The sequence below is a fragment of the Xyrauchen texanus genome, chromosome 23, assembly GCF_025860055.1.
Source record: "Xyrauchen texanus isolate HMW12.3.18 chromosome 23, RBS_HiC_50CHRs, whole genome shotgun sequence".
Taxonomy (NCBI): Eukaryota; Metazoa; Chordata; class Actinopteri; order Cypriniformes; family Catostomidae; genus Xyrauchen; species Xyrauchen texanus.
In genome coordinates this window covers 2,907,110-2,925,361 of record NC_068298.1, presented here as the reverse complement: position 1 = coordinate 2,925,361, position 18,252 = coordinate 2,907,110, and the positions used below count along the sequence as shown (strand labels likewise).

At 38.7% G+C, this 18,252-nt stretch overlaps 1 protein-coding gene across 4 annotated transcripts in view; it reads right to left on the bottom strand.

Moving 5' to 3' along the window:
- The window catches only part of LOC127663406 (protocadherin alpha-C2-like), a 69,889-nt gene that overhangs the window by 33,358 nt on the left and 18,279 nt on the right, over nt 1–18,252 (bottom strand). The window contains exon 2 of one of the 4 annotated variants that reach the window (XM_052154985.1): nt 15,731–16,107. The exons of 2 other annotated variants lie outside the window; for them this stretch is intronic. In XM_052154985.1, the coding sequence (XP_052010945.1) occupies nt 15,731–16,107 (377 nt within the window). Of the gene's footprint in view, nt 1–15,730; nt 18,110–18,252 lie in introns of those variants that run through there. One more of the 4 variants, XM_052154984.1, reaches the window with a different exon arrangement.

The following is an 18,252-nucleotide window of genomic DNA, read 5'->3' as shown; positions in this document are numbered from 1 at the left end:
CATTTCTCTTGAGTAACATTCCATGCTTTAATAAAAACAGTTCATTTTCACACCAGCATACTTGATTATTACATTTAAAACAATGATTTACAGCATCTTAAATCATGTTTTATCCATCTCAAAAAGCTCTCTCGCCTCTCATTCTGTACATGCATTCGATATTCGTCAGCATGAACTCACTGGTCACTCACTCGCTCTTCTTTAGTGTCCCCAAAACTGACAGTTTCAATTTTCACAGATTAAGAATGGAGCATCTCTGACTGCTATGCCTCCCCCACACACCTCATTCCCCTCTCTCCTCTTCTTTATCTGCTCTCTTTTATCATGAGGCTCATCGGCTAGTTCCTTTTTTGTAACCTAAAAATGATTAAGGGTAAATGCTCACACCAACACAATAGCTTCCTGTATATTAACAAACTGCTTTTGCGCTTTGGGTGGTATTTGTGCATACATCTACTATGTGGAATTGAGTAATCTTCCCAATTAAAGGCAGTCAGCACACAAAGCAACAGCTGAAATGCACTGTTAAAGAGGAGACAGGGGCAAGTTGTCACACCATTTACTCCAGTGAGTATTTTTTCATGCTACGTTAAAGGGATATTTCACCCAAAAATTTAAATTCTCTCATTATTTACTCACCCTCATGCAATCCCAGACTTGTTTTTTTTTTCAGCAGAACACAAAGATTTTCAGAAGAATATCTCAGCTGTGTAGGTTCATACAATGCAAGTGAATGTTGATCAGACCTTTATAGCTCCAAAAATCACATAAAGGAAAAATACAAGTAATCCATCAGACTCCAGTGTTTTAATCCATGTCTCCAGAAGTGATATAATTGGTGTGTGTGATTAACAGATCAATATCCAAAGTCCTTTTTTTTACCCTAAATCTCCACATTCACATCCAAAGATGTGAAAGTGAAAGTTCAATTGGAGATTAAGAGAAAAATATCTCAGCTCAGTAGGTCCTTAAAATGCAAGTGAATGGAGATTTCGCTTTTAAAACTCCAAAAATCAGATCTAAACATCATCTAAACGATACCAGCTGTTAAATGAATGTCTTCTAAAGCGACACGGTCACTTTTGGTGTGAAAAAGATAAATATTGAAGTACTTTTTTAACTCTTAATGTTCTGCAGTGTATGCAAGTGTGACGTAATCGCATTGGCATTTAAAACATTGAGAACTGATGCACGTGCTTCACAGCCGGAAGAGCGGTGCTGTTTACAAGTGAGTAGGAGGAACACTGTACAGAAGTTTAGTTGGTTTTGATTTAGATCTGTATTAATCAGTTTTTTTACTCACAGTGGTGCGTTAGTGTGCTCATCCTGGATGTCTGAACTGAGTGCAGACCGTGAGATTACATCTGTAGCATGGCAACGTGAATATGTCTCATATAAGAGACCGCTTGAACGCCACCCTCTTTTGAAGCATACCGGAAGTGTTTGATTATGGTCAAGTACTGAAATATTGATCTTTTTCACACCAAAATTGATCATATCGCTTTAGAAGATGTTAATTTAACTGTTGCAGTCGTGTTGATGGCATTTATGCTGACTGTCTGTGATTTTGATCTTCAAAAGAGAAATCTCCATTCATGTGCATTTTAAGGACCTACTGAGCTGAGATTTCTTCAAATGCGTTCCGATGAAGAAATAAAGTCATGCACACCTGAGACATCATGCGGGTGACAAAATAATGAGAGAATTACAATTTTTGGGTGAACTATCCCTTTAAACCAGCAGATGTTGTGGGCTAATTAACTAAATTGTATAAAATGACAACAGATAAAACATGCAACAACTTGATTTACTTTGATTTATGAGCTTCAAGCACTATAACGTAGACTTCATAAGAACTAATAAAACTCTCGCTCTTGCCTTTAATCAATCGTGGCCCAGGCGAGAAAGTACATAAGCCTGGCATTGGTCATGACACTATATACTGTGTATTAATGTCCTCCGAGACTATTAGACATCCATTGGAAGCTATAAATTCTAGGCAGTGTCTTTGGCTCTCTCTCCAGAAAGACATTAGCAAACACATCACATATCTGAGCTTGAGCCGTCTCTTGGCAGAAGTGACCAGGCAATGGATTTTTTTCGCAGGTGTTTTGCAGTATGTCTATGGATGACTCTGTTATTGATAACATGCTAATTTCTGCACACCACAGTAACAAAGTGGACCAGGGCCCATGTTATTCCAATTAAAAACTCATTAAAATTGGGATTCGATTCAGTTCTAACACATCTTTCGTCTAATGTGATCAGCGCGAGGGGGCATCTCTGTACAACCGCCTCATTCCAAAGGGGGACCTAAACACCTGCCTACCAACATTATAATTGGCACAGCAATTAATAATGCAAAATTGGTTATTTTTGGTAGAGATGAAAACTCAAAATAAAAGCTGAGATTTTTGGAGCGTTATTTGAGGAACTGTACTGTACTGATGTGGTGCTATGTTTAGGTTGATGTTTGGACAGAGTGGCCTAGAAGAACCCGGTGCACTGATTCATCAGGCCACCAGGCCAATAAAAGCTCCCCCTCACTTTGCCCTCCCAGTGCAACTTTCTGCCTCTGGTGTTGTGAGTGAGAGAGAGAGAGAGAGAGATAGAGAGAGAGAGAGAGAAGCTCCTGCAGGGCCACCTAAGAAAAAGTGTGGTTTATACACAGATCCATTTAATTGCAATGTTGGCCTACACCTCTGAGAGATGATGGAGCTCTATAGAAAGGTAGCGAGAAAAAAAATGTCATAGTAAAGTTACAACAATTATATTTGGTACATACCCAATTTTGGTTTAAAATGTATTTGTTGACAAAAAAAAAAACCTAAGCAATATTTTACACTTTACAGTAGTTTCCCACTGGTTACAATGGAGACCAATTTGGGGGTTTGGAAGGGACTAAATGGGTTAAGCCATTCTCGCTTCCTGTCGTGAAGACCCTTTACCCTTTGTCAATCAACATTGCAACTTTGAACAAGATGCTTTTATCCAAAGTGACTTAAAGTGCCTTTATTACAGGGAAAATCTCCCCAGAGCAACCTGGAGTTAAGGACACAATGGTGTTGGCTGTGGGGATCGAACCAGCAACCTTCCGATTACCAGTTATGTGCTTTAGCCCACTATGCTACTAGCATTCAATGGCGAGATCGAGAGGGAAAATTGCTTCAAATATTATTTTCACATTCTACAAATGCATTCTTCTCTATTTTATTCAGCTCGGGTGAGCTCTTGCCAGTCTGAGAGCACACTGCTGTCGTGACATTTTACAGATGTTCCTCACGGGACACGCACGCCTGTTTACACCCATTTGAAATAAAGAATGGAAAAAAAAAACTCTGCCCTAATCTCGCCAATTATTCACGCAAGCAGATCCAAACAACTGCCCTTTTCTTTCGAGATCTGTCTAGCATGTACACACAGTCTCTCACTGACTTTTTCTGTCTCATTGTGTTGTGATGCATTTGCAAAGCATTGACATCTCCCTGTCTTACCTGTTAGAATCGCATTCACCTGCTGTCTACTGCTAATCGTTTTGTTTCTTTCTCTTGCTGGGTTTTAGAATTAAGTTATCTCCCTTACTCTACAATGAAAAGGATGCCTGTCAGACTAAACAATCAGACTGATATTTTGCATCACCCATGAACTCTTTGAGGTACTAATACAAAGATGGCTTTCTAAATCATCATAGCTTCAGGCTACATTCATAAAAATGAGGGTTCAGTAAAGAACCCTCTTCAAATCACATTTATTTTCTCTGTAAAGGGTTCTTGAATGTTATATGGTTCTTTGGAAATTACAAACAGTTCTTGATGTTTCATCATAGGTTATTTAAATCAACGTATTGATTACTGGGTTCTTTTAAGCACTAGTAATGTTTTTGTTTCTTTAAGAATTAGAGAATAATAAGTTATTTGTGGAACTTAAGACAAGAATTGGGTTCTTCATCTACAGTATGAAGATTTGGCAGGATATGTTCCCTTCTCTATATCCGATTCCACTTCTCTCCAGCTTCACAACAGTGCTGTATTTAGAAATTAATTTCCATCCGTTGTCACTCATTATAAATGACTCTGAAATATCAATGCTGGCTCATTACAGCACAGTTATCAGCCCTTTAAAAGACATTCATTAGACTGAAATAACGGCTGTTATGCCATGTGGAGTTATACAGAACAGTCTGTGAGAGCATCACAGACTGGCATGAGGAGGAAAGCATGAACTCTGGACATGGAGTAGAAAAGTGAATGAGTGTGTGAATGTTTTACATTTTCTTACTGCATGTTTTTGAAATGAGGGTCATGGCCCTTTTGGGAGTGAGTGAGTGAGTCAGGGCTGTGTGTGTGTGTGTGTGTGTGTGTGTGTGTCGAGTCAGTTCTGTGTTCACTGGGGATTCCCTCTTCATTGTCTCACTGCTCAGGGCCATGAGTGATGACCTCACTGTATCTATCAGTCACAACAATAAGGGCTCAGGCAGAAAACCACCACAAACTCCTCAATTTAGTTAATTTTAGACTTATGTTTGTATATATTAGAGTAATGCATCTTGTTTGTATATAGATTTCCCATCTACTTTTTTTGTCCATTTCTCGATAGAATCATTGATGGCAAGTTTTAATGTACACAAATGGAAACTGTACTGACTAATTCTATAGAATAAATTCATTAGTATATGGATGAGATGTTCTATATAAAACAGAAATCATCTACACACATTACAAAACTACACATTAAATAAAATAATCATGCTTCATAAAGATTTTGACCAATATTTTCACTTCAAATATTCATAATATGCAAAGATTGCTGTGATGTCAGCCGTAGTAACTTAATTTTCAGAGCTCCTATAATAAATAAATTAGATGTAGGTTAGAAGACAAAGGGGAAAAAAGGTCTATGTCTGCCAGTGTGTGTTGGCTGTTGTCAGACAATGCGTGGGTAAAGTTAGACCTCTATGGGTACAGAGAAGAACTGCAGGATACATCGAAAAATACCAGAACACACCCATATGACTATACCAGCACACTCCAATAGTCTCTCTTTCTCTCCCTGTCCTTCAAGACTGTGGAGATTAATTCAACAACACAGTAAATTGAATAGAACAAAGAAAGCTTCCTTGTTTCAGCAACAAATCTAATCTCAAAACATTGATATTGTCTGAAGTATGTGCCATTCTCTAGTACTCAGTCCTTATATATCCATCTGCCTTTTTTCTGCCTATTTTACTTGATCTATTTTTAACACAATCTACTGGGACTTTCACCTCTTTCCTTTTCTGTCCTGAAAGTCTCTCTTACAGCAAACTCATAGAAATAACCACAACAATCCTAGGTGTTTTATTACTGTGGCTAAATTGGTTAGGAATAAAGCATCGACTGAACCAGATAATCTGTCACAGCACCATAGTAATGATTTCATGAATTTCTTTACTGTTAAACTTGAAATAAAATCCTTATTACAGTTTGAATTATGCAATCATCTGTCACAGTTTTGCAGGTTATTCTAATTCTAACAGTGTCTAATAATTTTCCTCATGAGCAACTTCAATTCTTCGCCGTCATATTTCACGAAGAGCTAACAAAACTTATAAAAAATAAAAAGCCACATCATGTATGTTAGATCCAATACCAACTAAGCTCTTAAAAGAGGTATTCCCTGTAATCTCAGAACCTCTTAATATTATTAACTCCTTGCTACCCTTAGGACATGTCCCAAGAAACTTTAAAAATGGCAGTTATCAAACCACTTATTAAGAAGCTACAGCTTGATCCTGGAGAACTTGTTAATTATAGACCGATTTCAAATCTCCCATTTATGTCGAAAATACTAGAAAAGGCAGTGACCTCCCAACTATGTTCATTTCTGCAGAGAAATGGTGTATATGAACAATTTCAATTAGGATTTAGGCCCCATCACAGTACAGAGACTGCACTTATCAGAGTGACTTGCTCATATCTGATTGCGGCTGCATTTCATTTCTAGTACTTTTAGATCGTAGTGATGCCTATGACGTGATAGAACATGACATTCTCTTCAATTGGCTGATGAATTATGTTAGCATTAGCGGACATGCATTAGCATGGTTTGGGTCCTATTTATCAGACTGCTACCACTGTATGTGTAAACGAGGAATTATCAAATCAAACAAAAGTATGGCATGTCACAGGGATCAGTTTTAGGGCCTCTGCTTTTCTCCTTATATATGCTTCCCCTGGGAGACATTATCAGGAATCATGGAATACATTTCCAGTGTTATTCTGACAATACCAAACTTTATATTTCTTCTAAACCCAACAAAAATGAATAATTCTACAAATTAGCAGAGAGTATTGATGAAATCAAAGATTGGTTAGCCAGAAATTTCCTTCCACTCAATTCTGACAAAACTGAGGTACTAATTATTGAACCAAAAATCTCTAAAAATAAGCCCCTAAAATATAATTTGACTCTCGATGGATGTACCGTTACGTCGGCTTCTACAGCGAAGAACTTAGGTGTTATATTTGATACCAATCTGTTCTTTTGAAAATCTAAGTACCAGTGTTTATAGAACAGCATTCTTCCACCTAAGAAATATTGCTAAGTTATGACACATTTCTCTATTGCTGATGTTTCAAAATTAATGAATGCGTTCATGACCTCAAGAATAGATTATTGTAATGCATTACTGGAAGGATGTCCAGCAAGTTCAATAAATAAACTCCAATTGGTTCAAAATGCAGCTGCCAGAGTGCTGATGAGAACCAAGAAATATGATTATATTAGCCCCATTCTAATATAATTGTTACATTGGCTACCTGTTAAATTTTGTATTATTAAAATTCTGTTAACAACACACAAAGCTTTGAATGCTCCACAGTATAAATACAGTGACATTTGGTCAAGCTATATTCCATCACGTTCATTACGATTGGAAAACTCTGGCCTGTTAATAGTTCATAAATTACCAAAATCCACAAAAGGAGGTAGAGCATTTTCATATTTGGATCCTAAACTATGGAATAGTCTCACTGACACTGTTCGGGACTCAGACACACTCCCTCAAGTTTAAGTCTAGACTAAAGACTCATCTATTCAGCTAGACATACACCTGATTTAGCCATCAACTCATAATTAGGCTGCTTTAGTTAGGTCTGCCGGAACCAGAAACATTGATCATGATCTATAACTCTGCAACCAATTGAATGGCATCTACGCTAATATAATTATATCTCATATCCCATATCCTGAGGTTACCAGAGCCGGCCAAATCAAGCTCTGTTCCTGCTTGGTGTGGGACTCCACTACTATGTGTTGCTGAGTGATGATGACACACTACAGCCGGTACTAGCCAGACTTCAGTTCAGTCTTTTACAATGGACTTCAGAGGATGAACTGATGCCAACTACAACAAAGACATCAGATACTTCATATGCCACTGCATGAACCTTGGACTTAGTATAGACCTCACAGAACCTCACCGAAATTACCTGCCGGTTGAACTGCGATGCACCTCATCAATCTCTGCCTGCATCAGCTTTGTCTATTGATGGACTACACTGTTAAAAGATATACATAGACAATAATTTAATTGCCAACAAAAGCCTTCATCAGCCAAGTTTACATGCTGAGTTTACTAATATTAAACCATGACTTGCACAGCACACAAAAATAATAATATTGGCATTATATTCATGTTGTTTAGTCAGAGGGGAACTGACCCCCACAGGGAGTCTGGTTTCACCCAAGGTTACATATGGAGTTTTGTGTTCCTTGCCAGAGTCTCCACAACTCCAGATTATCAGGGAAAATAATTATGAATCATTCCAAAATAATGTAATCAAATAAAAAAAAAATTGATTTCCATCATGCAACATTTAGTAAACAATCTTAATCATACTGAGTCATTGGAAGGCAAATTAATAAAACAAACTCCCATGACAGTTATTAATAATCACAGCCTAGATTTTTAGGCAAGCATTCAAACATTACCCACCGCACATCTTTAAACAGAGCATAGATATTCCAAAATAAATAAAACATTTAAATCTCCTTGTTCTTTTCTCAGCAGGCAGAACTAAAATGCTCCCAGAACGCTCTCTCCATCTGTAAGACAACATGAGCCCCAGATCTGTGATCCCAAAGCCTGTGTAATTTCTCCTCCAATACATCCTTCCATTAGAGAACAGGCCATTATTTTACTAAACACAAAACCTGTGAACCTCTGGAGTCCTCATAAGCCCAGCTGCAACAGCACCGGTTGCTCTTAAAGCACGATTTAAAAACAGCCGCCTGTGGAGGTGAAACAAAGCTATCAGGCACAGCAGACGCCTCAGTATCTCTCTGTGCACACAGAGCCGAGGACCCCGTAAACACTGCATTTATGTATTAAAGCCAGAAAAGTTAAGCAGACAAAATTAGCCTTTTCTCACTTATTGTCTGAATTTGCACTGCAGGATTTAAATGCACATATAAAATTTCCTGCTATTTTCTTCTATAATTGAGATGTTTGCTTATATAATACATTACACTGGATTGTGTTAACTGTGCACAGTAATTGAATGAAATATTAATTATTTTGTCATTCACATTGTTAAAATGTGTGCATACAAAACTACCCTTTTTAAGTAAGAATATTCAATATACACCGTAAATGAGTACTGATTTATTCTCATTTCTTTTAATGTTTGCAAAGAAAAGTGTCCATGCTAAAAACGTGTGCTTAAAGGGTAAGTTCACCAAAAATTTAAAAATCATTTATGCACCCTCATGATATCTCAGGCGTGCATGACTTACTTTCTTCAGCAGAACACATTAGAAGAAAAATAGAAAAATATCTCAGCTCAGTAGGTCCTTAAAATGCAAGTGGATGGGGATCAGACATTTTAAGCTCCAAAAATCACAGACAGTCAGCACAAACATCATCCAATCGACTCCAGCTGTTATATTAATGTCTTCTAAAGCAGCATGACGAAAAAGATCACTATCTAAGCATTTATAAAGCATTGCTTCCGGTCAGCAAAACATTATACATCTCTTGCAAAAGCAAACAATTCTTGTGAAACTCTTAAAACTCTTTAAAAGAATTGTGTTTTTGCATCAATACGGTACACACAAACCATCATTTCAATAAGCACATCAAGTGCACACTACGCACTGATAGTATAAATGTAAAACACTAATGGATGCAGGGCTGGCCCTAGGGTTTTGGGGCCCTAAACTAAAATAGTGTATGGGGCCCTACAGGTTTCTGAACCAGCCAAAAAGAAGATAAATTTGATATTTTCTAAATAGAAAAGGTCTCATTTCAGAGAGAGAATTTGACCAATAAGTTACCAGAACAGTAGTAAGGGCCATTCACTAGCAGTGTCATCGATGGAGGTGGTTTGTGGTCCTTTCTCAAAAGACTTTAATAGTGCTCCCAAGGAGGAGGAGGAAATTATACATACATAAAATGGATGGAAGGAGCATTACAATTAACCCTCTGGGGTCTAAGGGTGTTTTGGGCCCTGGAGAAGATGACGTGCCTTGACATTTGTGCTTTTTTAAGTTGCTTAAAAACATATGAATGGTTAAAGTCTGATTACACTGTATTCAGCACAAACTGGGCTACAATAATATGTGAGCAACATGCGTGTATATGTTTGTATGAGAAAATGTTTATGCATGGTTTTTGAAAAAACTATAATAATTGAAATATTGTCATATAACACATACTAAACATTTGTCCACAAGACTTTTGAGAACTGGATCTTGTAGCCTAGAGTTTTTGCTACAAAATGATGTGAAAACCGCCCTGATCACTCATTCATACAAAACAATATAGTCGTTCGTAAGACGTTTTAATGTTTTTTAAAAGAAGTCTCTTCTGCTCACCAAGACTGGATTTATTTGATCCAAAATCCAGTAAAAACATTGTATGAACTCATTACAATTTTTTAAAAGAACAGTTTTCTATTTGAATATGTTGTAAAATGCAAATTGTGATCAAAGCTGAATTTTCAGCATTATTACCGCAGTCTACAGTGTCACATGATCCTTCAGAAATCATAATAATATGCTGATTTTCTAATATGGGCATATATAAAGTGCATTTTACTCATTTACACCCGAACACATATTTGCAAGCACAAGCTTTGATGATAATGAGGCATTATAAACACTAGATAAAATATAAATCTAAACATTCATATTATTTTTATATCATATCACATATCATATTTATATTATACAGCATACAATTTAAATACTTGCTTTAGCTGAAACAGCATTTAAATGTAACTAAATCTTGCATGTTAGGACATATTTCAAATGTCAATACTCTGAATCCTGTCTGGCAAGTCTGGAAACAGCCCCATATATGTTTATATAAAATAACTTGTCAGCTAACATCGCTTTGTTTCATACAGATTACATTGCAGGAGAATATTTGTTTTAAATTTGAATAGTTTTATTTAAAAGTAGACATTTTAATTTTTCTTTAGACATATGTTTCATGTTTGTGTGAGAAGTATTCACGGAGTTTCAGTTCATTTGTGACGTGTTTCTGAAATATGCTGGTGAACCCAGAGACTGCTCAAAGCTCACCCTTTTTATTTTCTTAATTTTACAAAAGCACAATATTTTGTTGTTATTGTGAGTGTACACAAATAAAAGTAGACCCTTTATAGTCTCTAATGATGTCTTACACTTATCTGTATGCCCCAAAATGACAGAGTATTTTAAGTTGTTTCTGCTGTAATGACGAAAAAATCCAGAACACAAAAAATAGCAAACAATATTAAGAGGCCATTCTTCTTCTGGCATGCACTATCATCTGATTGGGGAAAACAGCATTTCTCTGATCCAGGTGGGTACGTTCGCTTCATGATGGCTGGACGTCTGTTACCTAGTTACTTCTCCTGGCAGTTGACAAACGGAAACACAGAGCGCTGCGAGCATCATCCTCTCGCACCCACACAATTTAAAATCCTCCATCCTAGTTCCAAAATTAGGTTTAAGAAATGTAGAAAAATATACAAAACATACTACGTTTCATTGATTCGGTTGTGTGTTTTGTTGATTAGAATAAATGATGGGTAAAAAATACAATAATTGGGGGTGTCGGGGGCCCCGAAACAATCGCGGGGCCCTAAACAAATGTTTAGTTTGTTTATTGGGTCGGGACGGCCCTGAATGGATGTGTATTCCAAACACAACACAATATCAATACAAATAAGGGAAAAAGATATGTATTTGTTTTCTCAACGTTCTAACACTCCTCCAACAACAAACGCAGTAGATGAAAACAAAATATTTGTTTCCTTCTTTGTGGGTCTGGCCATATGACTGTGGCCTATTTATAGTGCTCAAGCTCTGATTTTTAAGTAATCTCATTATCTAAAAGTGTTTTCATGTGTGGCACTGCGGCAACTGATGAAATAGTGTAGCAATGTAGAGAGCAATGTTTACAGTTTTGCTAGAAGTGTGTTATTACGTAATCGCAAAAACTAAATAATAATACAAAGTAGAGGAGAATCAGATATGAGTGCTCAGACCTGGGTCAGATGGCCAGATATAGAGATTAAGAACTGTATATGAAAGTATCCAAAATCCAATGTGAAGATATCTATCTATCTATCTATCTATCTATCTATCTATCTATATATCTATATATATGGCTTTTTGCTGTTTACAAGCAGGCAGCAAGTTCAACTCTACCGGATATACTGTAGGTGTAAACATCATAATTTGTTGACCGCATAAATGCAGACGTCCTCCCTCTCTCTGCGTCTGTCTCTCAATGAGGCCATGATAAATTCTGTCATGTTTAATCAGTGGCTAAACTCCCAGAGACAGGCTCCTGAGAGTGAATTAATTCAGTGAATGTTTTCATTGTCTCTCTCTCACCCTCATTTGTTTCCCTGATGCCACCTGCGCCATTACCTCTTTCTCATGAACACACTTTGACTCTGTCTCTCTCTTTGTTTACTGTATCATCTCACCACACCCTATCTGCTCACACGGACTCTGCATGCGCTCTCTCCCCCTCTCTCTCGTTTTGACTTTCCCCTCACTTTCTCTCTCTCTCTATATCTCTCTCTCTCGTTTTCCCTCTCCCCTCACTTTCTCCCTCTCTCGTTTTCCCTCTCTCTATCTCTCGCTCTCTCGTTTTCCATCTTCCCTCACTTTCTCTCTCTCTCATTTTCCCTCTCCCCTCACTTTCCCTTTCTCTCTCGTTTTCTCCACTCACTTCTCTCTCGTTTTCCCTCTTCCCTCACTTTCTCTCTCTCCCATCTCTCTCTCTCTTGTTTTCCCTCTTCCCTAACTTTCTCTCTCTCTCTCTCTCTCTCTCTCTCTCTCTCTCTCTCTCTCTCATTTTCTCTCTCTCTCTCTCGTTTTCCCTCTTCCCTCACTTTCTCTCCCTCTCTCTCGTTTTCCCTCTTCCTTCACTTTTCTCTCTCTCTCATTTTCCCTCTTCCCTCACTGTCTCTCTCTCTGTCTCTCTCTCTCTCTCGTTTTCCCTCACTTTCTCTCTCTCTCTCTCTCTCTCTCGTTATCCCCTCCCTTCACTTTCTCTCTCTCGCTCTCTCATTTCCCCTCTCCCCTCACTCTCTCTCTCTTTCTCTGAGTGGGTGTGGCAAAATGCAGCATTGGCTAGCTGGAAAGAAACAGAGCCTGGTTGTCATGACAACCTGAGGATGACAGGATAAGGAAAGACACTAAGTGCTAAGATCTCGATGTAACATCATTATGCGGTCTAATGAGGGGTCATTTTTGAACAGGAAGTGAGGGAGACAAAGATGAGATAGAACAAAAGAACAACACAATTAAATATCTCACTAGACTGTTTAAAGAGACACATGTCGATGATTTTGTCAGTTAACTGTGGGTCGTTCACTCTAATTCATGAATATAGGACACAGCACAATTTCTCAGCTTTATGATAAAATTCAATAAATTGTATCTTGATATTTATACTATTTTTTTTTTCAATCATAGGAAACATACTTTCAACCAAAAAGTCATTGAACCCAATTAGATTCCAAATTAGGGCCGCCGCTAGCCAAATTGATGCCTTATGCAGAGTTCCATGAAGCGATCGTCTGACCGGTGGAATTTCTGGTGCCCTCCTAGGGTAAGATGGTGCCCCCCTAGGGAGTTGGTGCCCTACGCAGACTGCGTAGTCTGCTTATAGGGAGCGGCGGTACTGTTCCAAATGGATAATGCACAAAGAAAAATACTGAAAATACTAATATGCTCAGGACATGTTTTCAACATTGTTTTTCACAACAATGAATATATATTCAATCATTTTCATTTAGGTTCACCAATAAAATAATGCACACTAATAAAGTGCAAAATGTACCCACATATAGTTTGACTTGAGTGAACATTTCTGAGTGACGATGCAAACAAATTGCTAAATAAAATTGAGTGCAATAAAAAAATGCAATAAAATCACGACAACATTCAGAATGCATCTTAATTTAATATCACCATTAAAAACAAAGCAAATATTTTGTGAATATTCGCTACATTGCCAAACCCTTGACAACAAATGATGTTAAACTCTTTATCTGTTTGTATTGAGAAGACCTCTCTGGCACTGAGGTAGATTATTGAAATGCAAAGCATTTATCTGTCTGTATCTTTTCTATTCTCGCTTTCTCTCTCTAGTGTGCTTATGAAATCAATTATTGAATGCACTGTACCCTTCTGTTCCAATGCACTCTACAATAAAACCTTTGCTACTGACATGCATACTGATGGTCAGCAGATACTAAATGTGCATCCTTTTGCTTCTCATATTAGCAAACCATCGACAGACACAGCTATATGTACTCAATCTGCATGCAGCATGACTGTGTTTGTGGTTGTTTTCCGAGTGACTCTTGTCCTCAGCAGAATTGGAGCAGAGGGCGGGGTTGCCGTGATTGACAGTAATGATGTCAGAGCTATGAGCTCAACCTGAAAACTGCAGCACAGAACGGAAAATTACCGCCCCCTCCCCCACTCCATTTCTCTCTCCTCTCCTCTCTCTCTGTATTCCTCCTTCCAGATTTTATCCCATCACTCCTTTATCAACACCCCCATTCCCTCCCTTCTCTCTCCCTCTGTTACTCTCTACCATCCCCCTCTCTTTCTCCCACACATGCACCAGCTTAAAAGGAAAGCCTCAGCTGGGAGCCGAGGCAAAACTGGAGCTGAATTCTGCTCGATCTGGCTGTTTGACACAACAAAACACAGCAATGCAACGCACAAACCTGCACTTCTACTGTAAATCTCAATCAATGACAGTAAGTAAACACACACAGTGACCTTTAAAAGCAACAAACTGTATAATTCCAAGTGCAAACACCCTGAAGGGGAGATTTATGATGCAAGTTTGTCTCAATCACTTTGGTTGGGTCAGCACTTTGACCCACTAAATTAATATATTTAAAGTGGGGTCCAAATATCTGAAACCACATTGGAAATCTGGGATTTTCTTTATGGGATTTAAACGTGGAAATAAATATAATGTTATGATTTTAAATAATGTAAAAACATAAATGTTAAGATGTAAAACGAACAAGCAGTTTCTAGTTCACTGATTAAAGGTAAGGTCATAAGGTCAGATTTGGATCATGGTGGATGGCATGTTTTGTTCATGCCAGCTCCAGTACATGCTGTCATTAAAGCAAAAGGGGGACAATAATAAGGCATTCTGACCATCAAAGCAAAGTATTCTCAATCAAGGTATCTCAAAGGACAACAAATATGTACTTCATGCATAGAGGGAGCTTCTAACAAAAATAAAGATCCACTTAATGGTTCAAAAAAAGACCAAAAATAAAAAGGAAAACAACAAAACGGCATATTATACATTTTCAGGCTGTAGAATGTATCTGTATTGTTCACACCCTGCTGAGTGGGCTCAGCTGCAGAGAGAGAGAGAGAGAGAGAGAGAGAGAGGCTGGACTGCATCTAAAATTCTGTGCTAATGATATTATACTGAAACGTGTTTACAGAATGAATATAGATGAAACATCCATTGGGAAATCACTCGAACGAAAGGCAGAAAGAGAGAGAATATTATGAAAAGCACCACAAACAGGAAGTAAAGCTGCATGCAAGAAAAAATTAAAAAGAGACACAATGAATGGGATAGGAAAATGCATGTGTTCAGTAAGATAGCATTTACAAATTCAAGCAAAGCAACGGCATCTTTATTCTCTATTTATGTGCCAGAGATTTTCAAGAGGGAACACAAAAGCCGGACGTGGCCTCTTTAGCTACCACAAGAGACAGCGACAAATCCACCCGACGTGATAGCAGTCTGACTCATGCACAGACCTACAAACAGCCATGGTAATCTCCACATTAGACAAGAGAACATAAAATTGAGATTTTTTTTTTTTAAAGCATTGGAGAGAAAAAAGTAAAACAGCTGCAAATATGTGAAGCCATGAAACGTATTGGTGCCCTTTGGCCAGCACAGGCACATTTTTATTCATTAATAGTTTTCTTCAATATGGCCCCATAAAGACTACTGCTGAATTCAGCACCCTCTTGCTGGACAGAGACACACAACATGCAGTCTTGGTGTATTTCAGCACCACGGACAGCTCTTGTGATCTAAAAAACAGGGCCTCAGAAACAGATCCAACTGAACTAGAGGTTGGACTGAACATGAGAGGATCTCAATACAAGATTTGCACATTTCATTTGTAAGAGTGCGGACAACATACAGTATACAAAACCTCAAAGGCTCCCTAGAAAAGCTTACCTTGTCTTTACTAGGGAGTGTTTGTGTTCTGGTAAAAGTGTCTCCTCCATTAATACTGATCAGTTCCGCATCTGCAGGCGGAAATGACGCAGGGAAAACCACCACGTCACTCTTCAGTGTGTCCGAGCTAAAACACACGTCATACTGCTGAGCAGATTTGGAGTAAGACCAGCTCCCGTCAGGGTGTGTGGTGATCATTGGGGTGCTGTACCTGCCCAAACTGCCGTCTGTCCTGTGACATTTGACAGCGATCAAACTGATGAGACTCAGTAAAAAGATGACGCACACACACACAATGGCGATCAGCAAATACAGATTTAAATCCGAGAAACTCTCCTCCTTTATCGGCACATGTCTGAACTGAGTCTTGACGTCACCTGTGCTTTCAACAACCACAACATCAACAGACACAGTCGCGGACAGTGAGGGCTCTCCGTTATCACCAACCGAAATGACCAACGGGTGAGTTTTCAGGTCATTGTCACTCATTCTCCTCTTAGTCCTGATCTCCCCGCTGCTGGTTCCGATTCGGAACAGATTGTTTCCTTTGGGTTCAGAGATGTGGTAAGACAGCAGCGCATTGTAACCAGAGTCTGCATCTACAGCCCTGATCTTGGCCACAAAGTAGCCCGCCTCAGCAGAATAGGGAATGTTCTCGGTGTTCACGGAACCGAGCTCGGAATAGGGCGCGAGAATCGCGGGACTGTTGTCATTCTCATCCAGGATAAACACATTTACAGTCACGTTACTGCTCAGAGGAGGAACACCAGAGTCTGTGGCCTGAACTTTAAACTGAAACGTTTTGATCTCCTCATAGTTAAAAGACTGTAAACTGTGTAGATCTCCATTGTCAGAGTTGATGCTAACAGACAAATAAGCAGTTGAAGGTCTGTGAAGTGGTTCCAGTAATCCATACGTAATTTTGGAATTATCATCTAAATCAGGATCAATAGCAAAAAGACTATAAATAATTTGTCCCTTTGGAGCATTTTCTTTCACAAATACATTTATAACAGGGCTTGGGAAACGCGGTGCGTTGTCATTGACATCTGACACATATACTGTAAAAACACGAGTGGCAGAAAGAGGCGGAGTCCCTTCATCCGAGGCCATAATCGTGACATTATATCGATCAACACGCTCTCTATCTAACGGCCCATCCACTACAAGAGAATAATAATTCTTATAAGATGACTGCAGTTTAAAAGGAACATCGCCTACCACTTTCCCATGCGCATTTCCATTCTTCCCCGAGTCTTTATCGGATATTGTTATTAAAGCAACCGTTGTTTCTTGTTTCGCATCCTCTCTCACAGTGGTCACTTGTGACGTCAATGATATCTCTGGCTCATTGTCGTTCACATCTAATATCTCGACTAGGATTTTACAGTGAGCAGAACGCGGGCTCGCGCCTTTGTCTTTCGCCTGCGCGTGAATCTCATAGGCATTGTGTTGCTCAAAGTCGACACTGCCTTGCACTGAAATGTCACCCGTTGCAGAATCGATTTTAAAAACGCTGTTTGTTTTATCGTCACTGTCCTGATGAACTAACGAGTACACAATTTCACTATTTATGCCCTCATCAATATCGGTTGCATTCAGATTGATGACTAATGTTCCTTTTGGTGCATTCTCGACCAGACGCACTTTGTAAAGCGCTTTGCCAAACATAGGTGCGTTATCGTTCACATCTTGCACATTTATGACTACCTGTATTGTCCCCAATTTGGGAGGTTTCCCTCCGTCTACAGCGGTCAGTGTGAGCTGGATCACATGTTGTTTCTCTCTGTCTAAAGCTTTCTGCAGCACTAACTCAGCAGATACAGTCTGTTCTCCTCCGCTTTGTACATCCAGAGAAAAATGTTCATTCGGGCTGAGCTTGTAGCTTTTTACAGAGTTCGTTCCGACATCAGGATCCGACGCTCTGGGTAACTGAAATCTGTCCCCAACAAATGCATACTCTGAAATGTTAAATTGCTTAGCCTTAACACGAAAAAACGGGGAATTATCATTAATGTCTAAAATGTTTACCTCAATGCGAAACAAGTTCAATGGATTGTTAACAATGGCTTCTAAATTCACCGAACATTGCGGAGAGGCAGAACACAATTCTTCCCGGTCGATCCTTTCGCTGACGAACAGAACACCAGATTTCAAATTAACCTCAAAATATTTTCTTCCCGAAACTGCGGGGATATGAAATCCGCGTGACTCCAGTTCTTGAATATTTAAGTTAAGATCCTTTGCGATATTTCCAACAAAGGTCCCCGTATTCACCTCCTCTGAAATCGAATATGCGACCTGGGCTGAAGCTATGTCCAACAAGAGCAGAAAAAGGTGAAAAATAACAGTCCATCTGAGAAGAATGATCCGTGCCATTGCGCTGAAATTGTGTAAACTCTACCAATCAGATAAATAATAATATTCAAAATAAATAGGCAACATTTCTGGTTATACTGCCAAGGATGACGTTTTGTTTCCAACCATGCAGCTTTCAAGACCATATAGAACAAAGCGCATGA